Source organism: Chelonia mydas, chromosome 1 (assembly GCF_015237465.2).
Source record: "Chelonia mydas isolate rCheMyd1 chromosome 1, rCheMyd1.pri.v2, whole genome shotgun sequence".
Taxonomy (NCBI): domain Eukaryota; kingdom Metazoa; phylum Chordata; order Testudines; family Cheloniidae; genus Chelonia; species Chelonia mydas.
In genome coordinates, this window is record NC_057849.1 from 8,425,315 (window position 1) to 8,437,760 (window position 12,446).

Sequence of the window (12,446 nt, forward strand, 5' to 3'; positions counted from 1 at the left end):
TAAAGATGGGCACTACATTAGCCTTTTTCTAGTCCTCCGGGACTTCCCCCAATTGCCATGAGTTTTCAAAGATAATGGCCAATGGCTCTGCAATCACATCCGCCAACTCCTTCAGCACTCTTGGATGCAGCGCATCAGGCCCCACGGACTTGTGCTCGTCCAGCTTTTCTAAATAGTCCCGAACCACTTCTTTCTCCATAGAGGGCTGGTCACCTCCTCCCCATGCTGTGCTGCCCAGTGCAGTAGTTTGGGAGCTGACCTTGTACCTGAAGACAGAGGCAAAAAAAGCACTGAGTACGTTAGCTTTTTCCACATCCTCTGTCACTAGGTTGCCTCCCTCATTCAGTAAGGGGCCCACACTTTCCTTGACTTTCTTCTTGTTGCTAACATACCTGAAGAAACCCTTCTTGTTACTCTTAACATCTCTTGCTAGCTGCAACTCCAGGTGTGATTTGGCTTTCCTGATTTCACTCCTGTATGCCTGAGCAATATTTTTATACTCTTCCCTGGTCATTTGCCCAATCTTCCACTTCTTGTAAGCTTCTTTTTTGTGTTTAAGATCAGCAAGGATTTCACTGTTAAGCCAAGCTGGTCGCCTGCCCTATTTACTATTCTTTCTACACATTGGGATGGTTTGTCCCTGTAACCTCAGTAAGGATTCTTTAAAATACAGCCAGCTCTCCTGGACTCCTTTCCCCTCATGTTATTCTTCCAGGGGATCCTGCCCATTAGTTCCCTGAGGTTGTCAAAGTCTGCTTTTCTGAAGTCCAGGGTCAGTATTCTGCTGCTCTCCTTTCTTCCCTGTGTCAGGATCCTGAACTCAACCATCTCATGGTCACTGCCTCCCAGGTTCCCAGCCACTTTTGCTTCCCCTACTAATTCTTCCCGGTTTGTGAGCAGCAGGTCAAGAAGAGCTCTGCCCCTACTTGGTTCCTCCAGCACTTGCACCAGGAAATTGTCCCCTACACTTTCCAAAAACTTCCTGGATTGTCTGTGCACCGCTGTATTGCTCTTCCAGCAGATATCAGGGTGATTGAAGTCTCCCATGAGAACCAGGGCCTGCCATCTAGTAACTTCCGTGAGTTGCTGGAAGAAAGCCTCATCCAATGTTTGTTGCTAATGGTAAATCTTATAACAAAGAATTTGGCACTGATGGTAAATCCTATCAAAAGTTGTAACATGCTACATGTAGTAAAAAAGAAGCCCTATGGGAATACTGCTTCTCAGCTAACACCGCTAAACAGTCTCAAAGCTTGTTACGGCAGGGAAAGCATAATAAACCTGGTCTGCTGTGTGGAAGGGGAAACTGAGGCAAACCACTTCATGGCATTGATGACTATCTGTATTGAGTTATTACCAGTTGGAAAAACACAATGCTTGACAATCCTGCACATTTACAAAGACAGGTTTTCGAGTGACAAATAGAAGGCACACAGAGCTTTGTAAAAACACATGTGGATCACACTCCAAGGTTTGCAACACTTGGGCATTGTATGTTCCAAACCTTAAGAAGGCATTGGGCACACTCCCTCCAACCTAGTCAGTGACTAACACTTCTGCAGTAAACTAAGGGGGGAGGTGTGACATTCTGGGCCCCCAAAGCAACAGGTATCAATGGTATCAGTGAAAAAGTTATGATTTGCTGAATATGATTACCCTATTTGTATGCATGTCTCATTTTTGTGCCAAAAATTCTGAAAGCATGTGAGGGCATATGAGCAGCTCATGTGACACTGGACTCCATTTGTGCCTGTGCATTTCTGGTCATTGTGCTGGGGGCTTCTGCTTGGAAAAATGAAGGTCCCTCCGAATGACAGAAGCCATAAAAGGTGGAAGTAAGAAAATCGCTTGGCCTCACTCCCCCGCATAACTCAACACCTGGAAAAACCTTACGAAGAAGGACAGAACTGGGGATTTGGTCCCAGGCTGAAGGCATTTCTAGCTTTTGCATGGAGGACAGGTGGACTGTTTGTACCATCAGAGTGACACACTGTGTGATTCAAATCCTGTCATGTTTAGAGAACTCAGATAGTCATTTTCCTTTATTTCTTAGCTCATCTCCTTTGATCTGTACACTTATTACTTATAGTCACTTAAAATCTATCCTTCTGTAGTTAATAACTCGGTTTTATATATATTTTTTTTTATCTAAAACTGTGTGTTGTTTTAAATGCAAAAGGGAAATGTGCTCAGGAACAGGGGCTAGTGTATTGTCCTCTCCACATTGAGGGAGGGGTGGACTGGGTAATAAACTTACAGTCTCTGGGCTTCTGACCAGGGTAAGTACAGCTCTGGGTTCCTCTCCTGGGGAGCTCTGGGGGCAGGGGAGGGCAGGTGGGGAATTGGCTTTAGCCTCTCTATTGTTGGTTCATGAGTGCCTCGTGAAAACATTCATGTAACTGCAGCTGGGTGGAGATGTGTCTGGCTGTGTCTGGCTGTAAGAGTCCAAACCTGGAGAGGATAGCAGCTTGTCACATCCTCAAAGTGTGAAAGGGAACCCAGGTTGGTATGCCAGAGGGCTCGGTGATACGCCCTTTCCAGGTTGCATCCTGGGCAAGTCCGTCACACCCACCTAAAGAACAAGCCCTGCTAGACTGTGAGTCTATTTCCTTCTTGTCATGCGCTCAGTTACGAATGGAGAGACCATGGTTAGAGCAGGGAAGTCACGAGTCCTGGGTTCTGTCTGTCATTCTCTGTGTGACCTTCACCAAGTCAGTCTTCCTTTGCCTCTGTTTACCTATCAGTATAATGAGGATATGTTCATAGTGACTTTCCTTTACTTGGTGTTTTGAAGATCCTTCAATGAAAGGTGTTACACCGTATGATGACAGTTACTGATGAGAATTACTGATTTCTGATGCCTTAGCGATAGCCCTGTGTGCCTGCAGAAAGTGTTCGTTTCTCTCCTCACTTACCTTAAGAACATAAGAATGGCCATACTGGGTCAGACCAAAGGTCCATCCAGCCCAGTATCCTGTCTACCGATAGTGGCCAATGCCCTGGAGTGAGTGAACCTAACAGGAAATGATCAAATGATTTGTCTCCTGCCATCCATCACCTGCCTCTGACAAACAGAGGCTAAGGACACCATTCCTTACCCATCCTGGCTCACAGCCATAAATAGACTTAACCTCCATGAATTTATCCAGGTCTCTTTTAAACCCTGTTATAGTCCCAGTTCTCTTTTAAACCTTGTTATAGTCATATAGTCACCTTTCTCCAGATCTCTCTGTCTACTATCTACCCATTAAGAGGGGGCATTTACAGGGTATCAGACCCTCTGGAGAGCTGCCCATTATCCCTAGTTTTCTTCCTAATCAACTCTACTTTTTAAATATACACAAATACACAGAGCAGCCAATTCCTCTCTGACTCAGTGGAGAGCCCAAGAGTTCTCATCTCCCTTTGGGAACGTTCCTTAATGACTGTTTACTTCTAAACCTGAATAAAGAACTCAGAAGCACAGACACTGAAAGAGAGACATTCGCTAGAGCGTCTACGGTTTCCAGCCTATTTGCATCCAGATGCCGCTTCTCCCCTAGAGGCTGAGTGAACCCCCCTGGGAGTGTGCACAGCTAGATTATAAACGGTGCACACCCCAGGTCGGCTCTCGGCGTTGGATGCTGCTGCAGATGCTGGGGTGAGAGAGGTGTGGAACACGGCTGTCTGCAGGGGGTTCCCAGGGAAGACACGTCTGGCTCAGAATTCACAGGTACCCGTCTCTTGCTGAGGAGCTCACGTGCTCGACAAACCCAGTGCAACGTGGGCGTTATGGGATAGAGAATAGGTCTGTGGTCCTTTCCGCTCTGCTCAACTATTAACCATGCTGGGGCCCTTGCCACAGGGGATGAGTTTGCTCCAATATCACTGGCCAAAATCTCCCCTTTGCTCTGCCCCTGGCTGATGGGCTCCAGCCCCGAGGTGGCTGCATTTCAGTGGCATAGGGGATGCTTCAGAATGAAAGGTTTTACTAGATGTAGAATACAAGGCCAAATTCTGAAGCCCTGTCCCATACGTTCTCAGGCCCCACAGAAGCAAAACTCCCCTTGGAGTAAGAATTGAGTAAAGACCTCAGGAGCCAGCTGTGTGTGAGTTAATGCACAGGGACTCTCACCTCCTCCTCTTGCATTTCAGGCCTCTGGTTGTTAACGGGGATGGCTCTCACCTGACTTTGTGATGGAAAGCATGGAGGGGCTAGGGCTCCTCACTGGAAGAATTATATGAATTTTTCAACATGGGCAAGACCGCTTTTCTCCTGGCTTCATTTGAGAACTTGGCTGAACTGTTAGGCCTGAAACTTTCAGAAACAATTCAGCTAGAAGCAGAAACCCAGTGTGGGAAATTTCAGTCCAAACGATTAAAGTTTGGCAAACTTATAACCAACTGAAAATGAGGTCTCCTAATTGAATGTGTCAGACAGTGTTAACTAACCATGGTGTCACCAGCACCACCTGCAATGCCCAATCCATTTGTGAATCCCATTCAGCTATGCTCTTTGCTCCAATAATGTGTGTGGCAAGGAGTTCCACGGGCCAAATATGGATTAGGTAAACAATTTTTCTTTCTCAATGTTATATATTCAGACTTTCAATGTACTTGAATGTTCCCTTGCTCCTGTGTTATGAGACAGAGTAAATATAAATACTTGACCTACTTTCTTTATCCATAGATTCATACGGTTTAAGATCAGAAGGGACAATTAGATCATCCTGTCTGAACTCCAGTAGAACAAAAGCCTTTAAATTTAAGCCAAGTTGCCCCTGTATTGAGCTCCAAAACTTGTGTTTGACTAAGACCTGGTCGACACTAGGATTTTACATTGTAGAATCATAGAGCCACAGGGGACCTTCAGGGGTCAGCTAGTCCAACCCTCTGCCAAGATGTAGGATTTATTGTGTCTAAACCATCCAGGACAGATGGCTCCAGCCTTCTTTAGAAAACCTTCAGTGAAGGAGCTTCCACAACCTGCCTAGGCAACTGTTCCATTGTCCTTCTGTTCTTATAGTTAGGGAGTTTTTCCTGAGATTGAATCTAAATCTGCTCTGCTGCACTCTGAACCAATTGCCTTTTGTACTGCTCTTTGTCTCAAAAGGACAATTTTTCTCCATCTTTTTTATGGCAGCCTTTCAAATACTTGAAGACCACTCTCATGTCCCTCCTTAATCTTTTTTCAACTAAACACACCCACTTCCTTCAGCCTTTGCGCACATGGTTTGCATGCCATCCCTTGGATCATCTTTGTCGCTCACCTCTGGATCCTTTCCAGTTTCTCTACATCCTTTCTAGACAGCGGTGACCAATATTGCGCACAGCACCTAACCAGTGCTGAGTAGAGTGGTACAATCACCTACCATGACTTGCATGCTATGCCTCTGTTAATGCAACCCAAAATTGCATTTGCTTTTTTTGCAACAGCAAAAGAATCCACACCCCTGAGAGCTGTCGCTATATCAACCTAACCCCGATGTAGAGAGAATGAGGTCGGTGGAACAACTCTTCCATTCACCTCGCTGCCACCTCTCGGGGAGGTGAATTATCATCACTGACGGGAATACACAGACCATCCCTGTAAGTTGTGTCTACACTGAAGCACTTTGCAGTGCCTCAGTAGTGTTCTAAGTGTAGACAAACCCTCAAGCAGATCTTCCAGAAAAGCATCCAGTCTGGATCTGCAGACATGGGGAGTTAGAGAATCCACCACTTCCCTTTGCAGTTTGTCCCAACGATTAATCACCCCAGGGCTAATCATTTGGCCCATATTTCCAATTGGAATTTGTCTAGCTTCAGCTTCCAGCCATTGGGTCTTCCTCTGCCTTTCTAAACTAGATTACAGAGCCCGTTAGTACCCAGGGTTTTCTCTCCATGGAAGTCTCTGCTTGATTGTCTTTTTAGTTGAGATAAATAGATGAAGCTCTTTAAATCTCTTTCTCTGTCAGGCATTTTCTCCAGTCTCCAAACATTTTTGTGGTTTTTTTCTGCACCCTCTCCAGTTTTTCAACATCCTTTTTGAAATGGGGACTGAAGAACTGGACACGGTCAGTTTCATCAATGCCATGTGCAGAGATAAAACCCTTCCCCTGATCCAACTCATCACTCGCCCGTTTATGTATCCAAGGATCGCGTGAGCCGTTTTGGCCACAGCATTGCATTGGGAGCTTAAGATAAGTTGGTTGTCCACAACGACCCCTAAATCCTTTTCAGGATCCCTGCGTTCCATAATACTGTGCCCCAGCATGGTTGTGGGGCTGCATTCCATGTTCTGAGAGGATCACTTTGCATTTGACTGTATTAAAACATTTTGTTTGCATGGGCCCAACTCAACAAACACTGCAGATCAATGGCTATGCCTGCCCTGACTGCCTCACTGTAACCACTCTGCCAATCTTTGGGTCGTCCGTAGATTTTACCTGCAATCATTTTCTATTTGTTTCCAGATGATTGATGAAAATACTAAATAGCACCGGGCCTAGACCTGATCCCTGCAGAACCCCATGAGAAACAACCCCTTTTGCTGGCAATGGCCCATTCACATATGCTTTCTGAGATCGGTCAGTGAGCTCGTTTTTGCTCCATTTAACATGTGCTCTACTGACATTGAATATTTTCATTTTTTTAACTGAATGTTTTCCCCGACTAAATCAAATGCCTCAGAGAAATCGAAGTCTGTTGAAACTGTTTGGTTCCCTTGATTAACCAAACGTGTACTCTCATGAAAGGATGAAATCGTATTTATTTGACAAGACCTGTTTTCATAAAACCATATTGTTTACTGGCATTAATTAGACTCCTAGATTTTTTTTAACTTATCCCAGATCAGCTTTTCCATTGTTTCTTAAACTTGTCAAATCTTTTTTAAAAAACTTTCCTTTTATTTTTTAATAGTTTAGGTTTAATGCAGAACTGTCCTTTATTTCCTTTGGCGGGTAACGGGTCGGGGGGTCTGTTGCTGCCCGACTGCCTACTTCTGATTCGGAATGAGATGTTTGGTGATTGGTCAGTTGGTAACTCTGGTTTTTGTAACTCTGAGGTTCTACTGTAGATGCTGTTTAACATCCTCTCTGACTGCTAATGGACTGGAAAGTGTTTCATGACCGTGTGTGATCTGAGTACCTGATACTGCTCCTTTTCAAATGCAGAACAAAACTATTTCTCGAACACATCTCCCTTTTCTCCAACATTAACAAGTTTCCTTTCTACCTCTTGGAATTGCCCTTTACATTTTCTAGGGTTTCTTTTCTTCTTAAGATAATTAAGAACCTCCTTTTTGTTATCCTTAGCCCTGCAAAGAATGGATTTCCCCCTGATGTCTGTAACATCCAGTATCTATTTTCATAACTTCCAATTAGTATTGCTTGCTATCTATTTTCCCTTTTCCCCATTTGTTATATATATTTTCCCCCCCTCAATTGCTGCCTTCACTTTGCTACTGAACTGGGTTTTTAAGCAAAGCTCTCCACTTTCTTGATTGTGGAATCATGGCTTTTTAGCTCTCTCATAAACTTTTCTTAAAGAACTTCCATTTTTCATTCCCATTTTTCTGTCTACATTTTTCCTCCCACTCAGTTTTGCTGATCATTTGCCTCATCTTTGGGGAATTGGCCCTTTTGAAGGGTATCTGTAGATAGCTATTACTGGCTGGGAGCTGTTCTCTGTTTGTCCATATCAGTGTAATCAGTTCCATTCTTTATTTTGTTCTCCTCTATCGTATGCCCCCTTAATTGTCTCTTCTCTAAACTAACCAGTCCCAGACTTTTCAGTCTTTCTGCATACGCCAGCCTCCCCCATTCTCACAGCCTGCCTGGGAAATCCCCTTTCTATCTGCTAGATCCTTTATAGAGACTGGGTGACCACAAGTGAGTGCATCTCCAGAGCAGGATATTCTCCATCCCATTCCTTACGCATCTGAACATTGTCTTTGTTGTGGCCACTACCGCAAATGAGCAGGTGTTTCCGTGGAGCTGCTATCAATGATGCCCAAGTCTTTTCCCTGAGGTGCGTTCTAGTTGGGATGTTTCCCCCGGCACATGTCTTGGCAAAGGTGTTTTTTTCCCACTCTCAGATTTTCAGTAACTAGGTGAATGGGAAACTCCCTACAGCATGGACTCTGTAGCCTGGGTTTCATTGTATTGAGCCTATGTGTAAATTGGCAGATTTTTTTTGCTGAAAGTTTGGTCAATGACCAAAAAGCCTTGAAAAGAAATCATTGTTGCAAACCCTTACACCTCTCGTTAAGGTGCCTTTATTATGTCAGTGAAACTGAGGAGTTCTGTCTTCAAAAGCGGATTTGTAGTGTTTACACCTCCACTATTTCTTCAGCAAACGCTGCCTCTTGGCAAAGAAACTTGACAGTGCAGATAAGGCCTAAGGAACAATGAGGGAAAACCAGCATCCACTCGTGTTTCTTGCTGGTGCCTATTAAGGTTTCCCACACCACGATGTGTAGGAATTATTGATGAAAGGAGCACCATAAAATATGGAACTGACATTAGTAGGGTCAATTGTTCATAATTCATTTATCTTAATCATTAAAATGTCATTTTTCAGTTTGTGAAGAGCGATCAACCTGCTTCATTCATGAGACAAGCCTCCAGCTGTGTATGTAGTGTCTAATATTAACATTTTCTCTCTATCCAGGCATTTGTCCTGCGACCATCTCCCTAGACCCTGGGCACATACAGGAAGTCAGGGGAACGCACGGTACATGCAGGAAACACCGTTGTGCCTCAGAGTTGGAAACCTTCTCTCCTACTCCATGTCAGATTCCAACTCAACCGACTTCACAAACCCCTCCACCTTCATCCTGCTGGGCATTCCTGGCCTGGAAGCAGCCCATGTCTGGATCTCCATCCCCTTCTGCACCATGTACATCATAGCCATCTTGGGGAACTTCACCATCCTCTTCATCGTGAAGAGGGAGCCGAGCCTCCATGGGCCCATGTACTATTTCCTCTGCATGCTGGTCGTCACCGACCTGGTCCTGTCTACGGCCGTCCTACCCAAAATGCTGAGCATCTTCTGGTTCAATTCCAGGGAGATCAGTTTCAGTGCCTGCCTCATTCAGATGTTCTTCCTTCTCAGCTTCTCTGCGATACAGTCTGGGATCCTTGTGGCCATGGCTTTTGATCGCTACGTGGCCATCTGTGATCCCCTGAGACATTCCACCACTCTGACAAACCCTGTGGTGGCCAAAATTGGCCTGGCCCTGGTGTTGCGTGGCGTCATGCTCGTATTGCCCTATCTCTTCCTGGCGAGGAGGTGGCCATATTGCAGAACCAACATCATTCCCTACACATACTGCAAGCACATATCTGTAGTGAAGCTGGCCTGCGCCGACATCCGCATCAGTAGTTACTACAGCCTGGCTGTGGCATTCTTGGTGACCGGTGTGGATGTGTTTTGTATTGCTGTGTCCTATATCCAGATCCTCAGGGCCATCTTCAGCCTCCCAACAAAGGACGCCCGCCTCAAGACTTTTGGGACCTGCGGCTCCCACCTCTGTGTCATCTTAGCCTCTTACACCCCAGATCTCTTCTCCACCCTCACGGAACGGTTTGGGCACAATATGGCCCTGCATTTCCACGTTCTCATGAACAACATATATCTCATGGTGCCCCCCATGTTAAACCCCATCATCTATGGGGTGAGGACCCAACAGATTCGGGATTGTCTGCGCCAGCTCTTTACTCAAAAAGGGACCTAAAGCGTTCTCCTGGTGCTCTGGCCATCAGGCTGAGCTCCATGCAGAGCTGGCTGGTGACATGGTGCTGGGCCCTCTTCCCTGAATCACTGACTGGCCAGTCAAAGAGACATTAAACCTTTCCCTGACCTTACTGTGCTGTGTCAGGGTGACAAACAGGGGAATCCATCTGTGTGTAAAACTCCTAGGGTTGCCACCTTTCTAATTGCTGGTAACTGGAACCCTGAGGACCCACCCCTCTGCCATTCATCTTCCCCCAGGTTCCACCCCTGCTCTGCCTCTTCCCCTCAAGGCCACGCCCCTCACTCGCTGATCTCCTCCCCACCCCCTGTTACTCTCTGGATCATCCCTCTGATACTCTGCACCCTATAGCACCCCATATTTACCATTCTGATGTAATTATGGTATGTTTTGTACAAAGTATGCCCTGTGAGGTATCATTCTAAAAGTCTTAATCTGCTAAACATTGATATCCCTTTGGGTTGTATTTTATGTGAAGCTATGAAATTTTGCTATGTGTGAGTTACTAAAGTGTGATATGAGGCTGGAAACACCCAAAACCAACCTTTCAGGTATGTCAAAGGAGTAGCCAGACAGTGTTAATTGCTGTCATAAACACTTATTAAGGGAAGAATGCCCTAGCACAGGAACTCTGTATAAGAAAGCCTCCGTGGTGGGAGTACGGAGACAACGGAGAATGTTTGGCCAATGGGGGTGGACCCCACACGTCACATACACAGACTTTCCAGAAAACTGGAAGAAACTATAAAAGGTGGGGAGTGAAATCATCTCTTGTCTTGACTCCCCCACAACTCAACACCTGCAAGAAGCTCAGGAAGACAAAGGAGTTTGAATGGGGCAGGTGAACCCAGGCTTCAAAGCAGGTACAGCCTCTTCCTCAGGAATCTGTAAACCTGCTTGTATCATCAGTCAGGGTGAGATATGGCTGATTCAAATCCTATCAAGCAAGTACAAGTCTTACGCTGCAGGTTTGTTTCATTTCCTGAATAACCTGCTTTGATCTGTTTCTTTATCACTTATAATCACTTAGCATCTATCCTTCTGTAGTTAATAAACCTGATTTATGTTTAACTAGTGTGTTTTTGAGTGAAGTGTCCGGGACTCTTAGCTCCGTTAGCAAAGACTGGTGCATATCTTCCCCCATCGAGGGGGGAGAGGCTAATTAATGAGCTTGCACCGTACACATCTCTGTGTTGTGCAAGACGGTGTAATTCTGAGTCTATGCTCCAGGAGGGGTGCAAGGCTCGGGAGCTGGGATATTGGCTGATGGTCCATGAGTAGCTTAGGTAAAGCACTTCGTTGAGTTACACCTGCTGTCGTGTTGGGTGAGAACAGGGCCCGGAGGGGCTGGCTGTGTGTCACCTGCAGAGCAGGGGGAGAGGCTAACCCAGCTGAATGGTTTGGGGCACAGCGGTTCCAGCAGCTTCCAGGCTTCTCCCAGAGGTACATCCCATCACAATCTCCTGCTCCCACTCAGCCCCCCCCCCCCGGGCCCCCTCTGCTCTGGGGATGGGATGGGAGCTGCTGCAGCCTGACAAGGAGACTGCCTGTGGGTGGGAGGCGGCCCCAGTTAATGACCCAATGCCTCCCTCCGCCCTGCAGTAACTGGACATCGTTCTACATAGAAATATGAATAGAATTCTTAAGTCAGTTTCATGATCTAGATGGTGAGCTTTAGAGTTCCAAAGAGTTCTTTCAGAATTAATCCTTAGCTTGCAGTCCAATGTTCAGTATCAGGGTGATCCAGAATGGAACTGTAGACCTCAGCCTTGTGACTTGAGCTTCTCCTGTCGAAGCTGAAGCGGAATTGAGATGACAGTATCAGGACCCAAGTATTCTTTTAAGGACCATTTGCAGGCTATGATAATGAAGAATTGTTGCTTTGAAATAGAATTACCTATTTCCTGTGAATACACTGGTAACGCTTCCATTCATCAGCATAAGGTAATTATCCGTTAAGCGTGCATCGGTAGATAACTACAAACATCAAATAGAAGTCTAGACAATGAAATTATTCCACCCAAATTTAATTTCAATGTTACTCTTTTCTTTTCATCTTTGAATCAACAGATATACCAACAGACAGGAACCATCTGTTTACATGGTTAACATCTAACAAGATATAAATAAACACATACAATTAGGATTACCTCTTGTCATAACCATACAGTTAAGGGTAGCCTAGAATTCCTCCTTTACCTGTAAGGGGTTAAGAAGCTCAAGTAACCTGGTTGGCACCTGACCAAAAGGACCAATGGGGAAAGAAGATACTTTCAAATCTGGGGGGGTGGGAGGCTTTGTTTGGGCTCTTTGTTTGCATGCTCTCTCCTGGGACTGAGAGGAGCCAGGCAGAAAACTCCTTCTCCTGCAGACCATCCTGAAACGAGTCTCTCATACTACAAAAAATGTAACTAAGCAAGGTGAGGTGCATTAGGTTATCATTTGTTTGAGCTTGTGACTTTTCCCTGTGCTAGAGGGAGGTTTATTCCTGTTTTTGTAATTTTAAAGTTGCCTAGAGGGAATTCCTCTGTGTTTTAAATCTTTTCTTACCCTGTAAAGTTACCTTCCATCCTGATTTTACCAAGGTGATTCTTTTACCTTTTTTTAAAATTAAAATTCTTCTTTTAAGAACCAGATTGATTTTCAGTGTCCTAAAGACCCAGGGGTTTGGGTCTGTACTCACTTTGTAATCAATTGGTTAGGATATTATTCTCAAGCCTCCCCAGGA

At 45.3% G+C, this 12,446-nt stretch overlaps 1 protein-coding gene across 1 annotated transcript; it reads left to right on the top strand.

Annotated features, from left to right (window-relative positions):
* Positions 1-8,686: 8,686 nt before the first annotated feature.
* Positions 8,687-9,700, top strand: LOC119565196 (olfactory receptor 52E4-like). Its single transcript, XM_037889653.2, has one exon. It carries the CDS (start codon positions 8,702-8,704, stop codon positions 9,698-9,700), a length of 999 nt encoding a protein of 332 aa, XP_037745581.2. The 5' UTR covers positions 8,687-8,701.
* The last annotated feature ends 2,746 nt before the right edge of the window (positions 9,701-12,446 follow it).

Excerpts from the sequence above, each read along its gene's own strand:
- LOC119565196 (XM_037889653.2), top strand. The coding sequence starts at position 8,702 with ATGCAGGAAACACCGTTGTGCCTCAGAGTTGGAAACCTTCTCTCCTAC.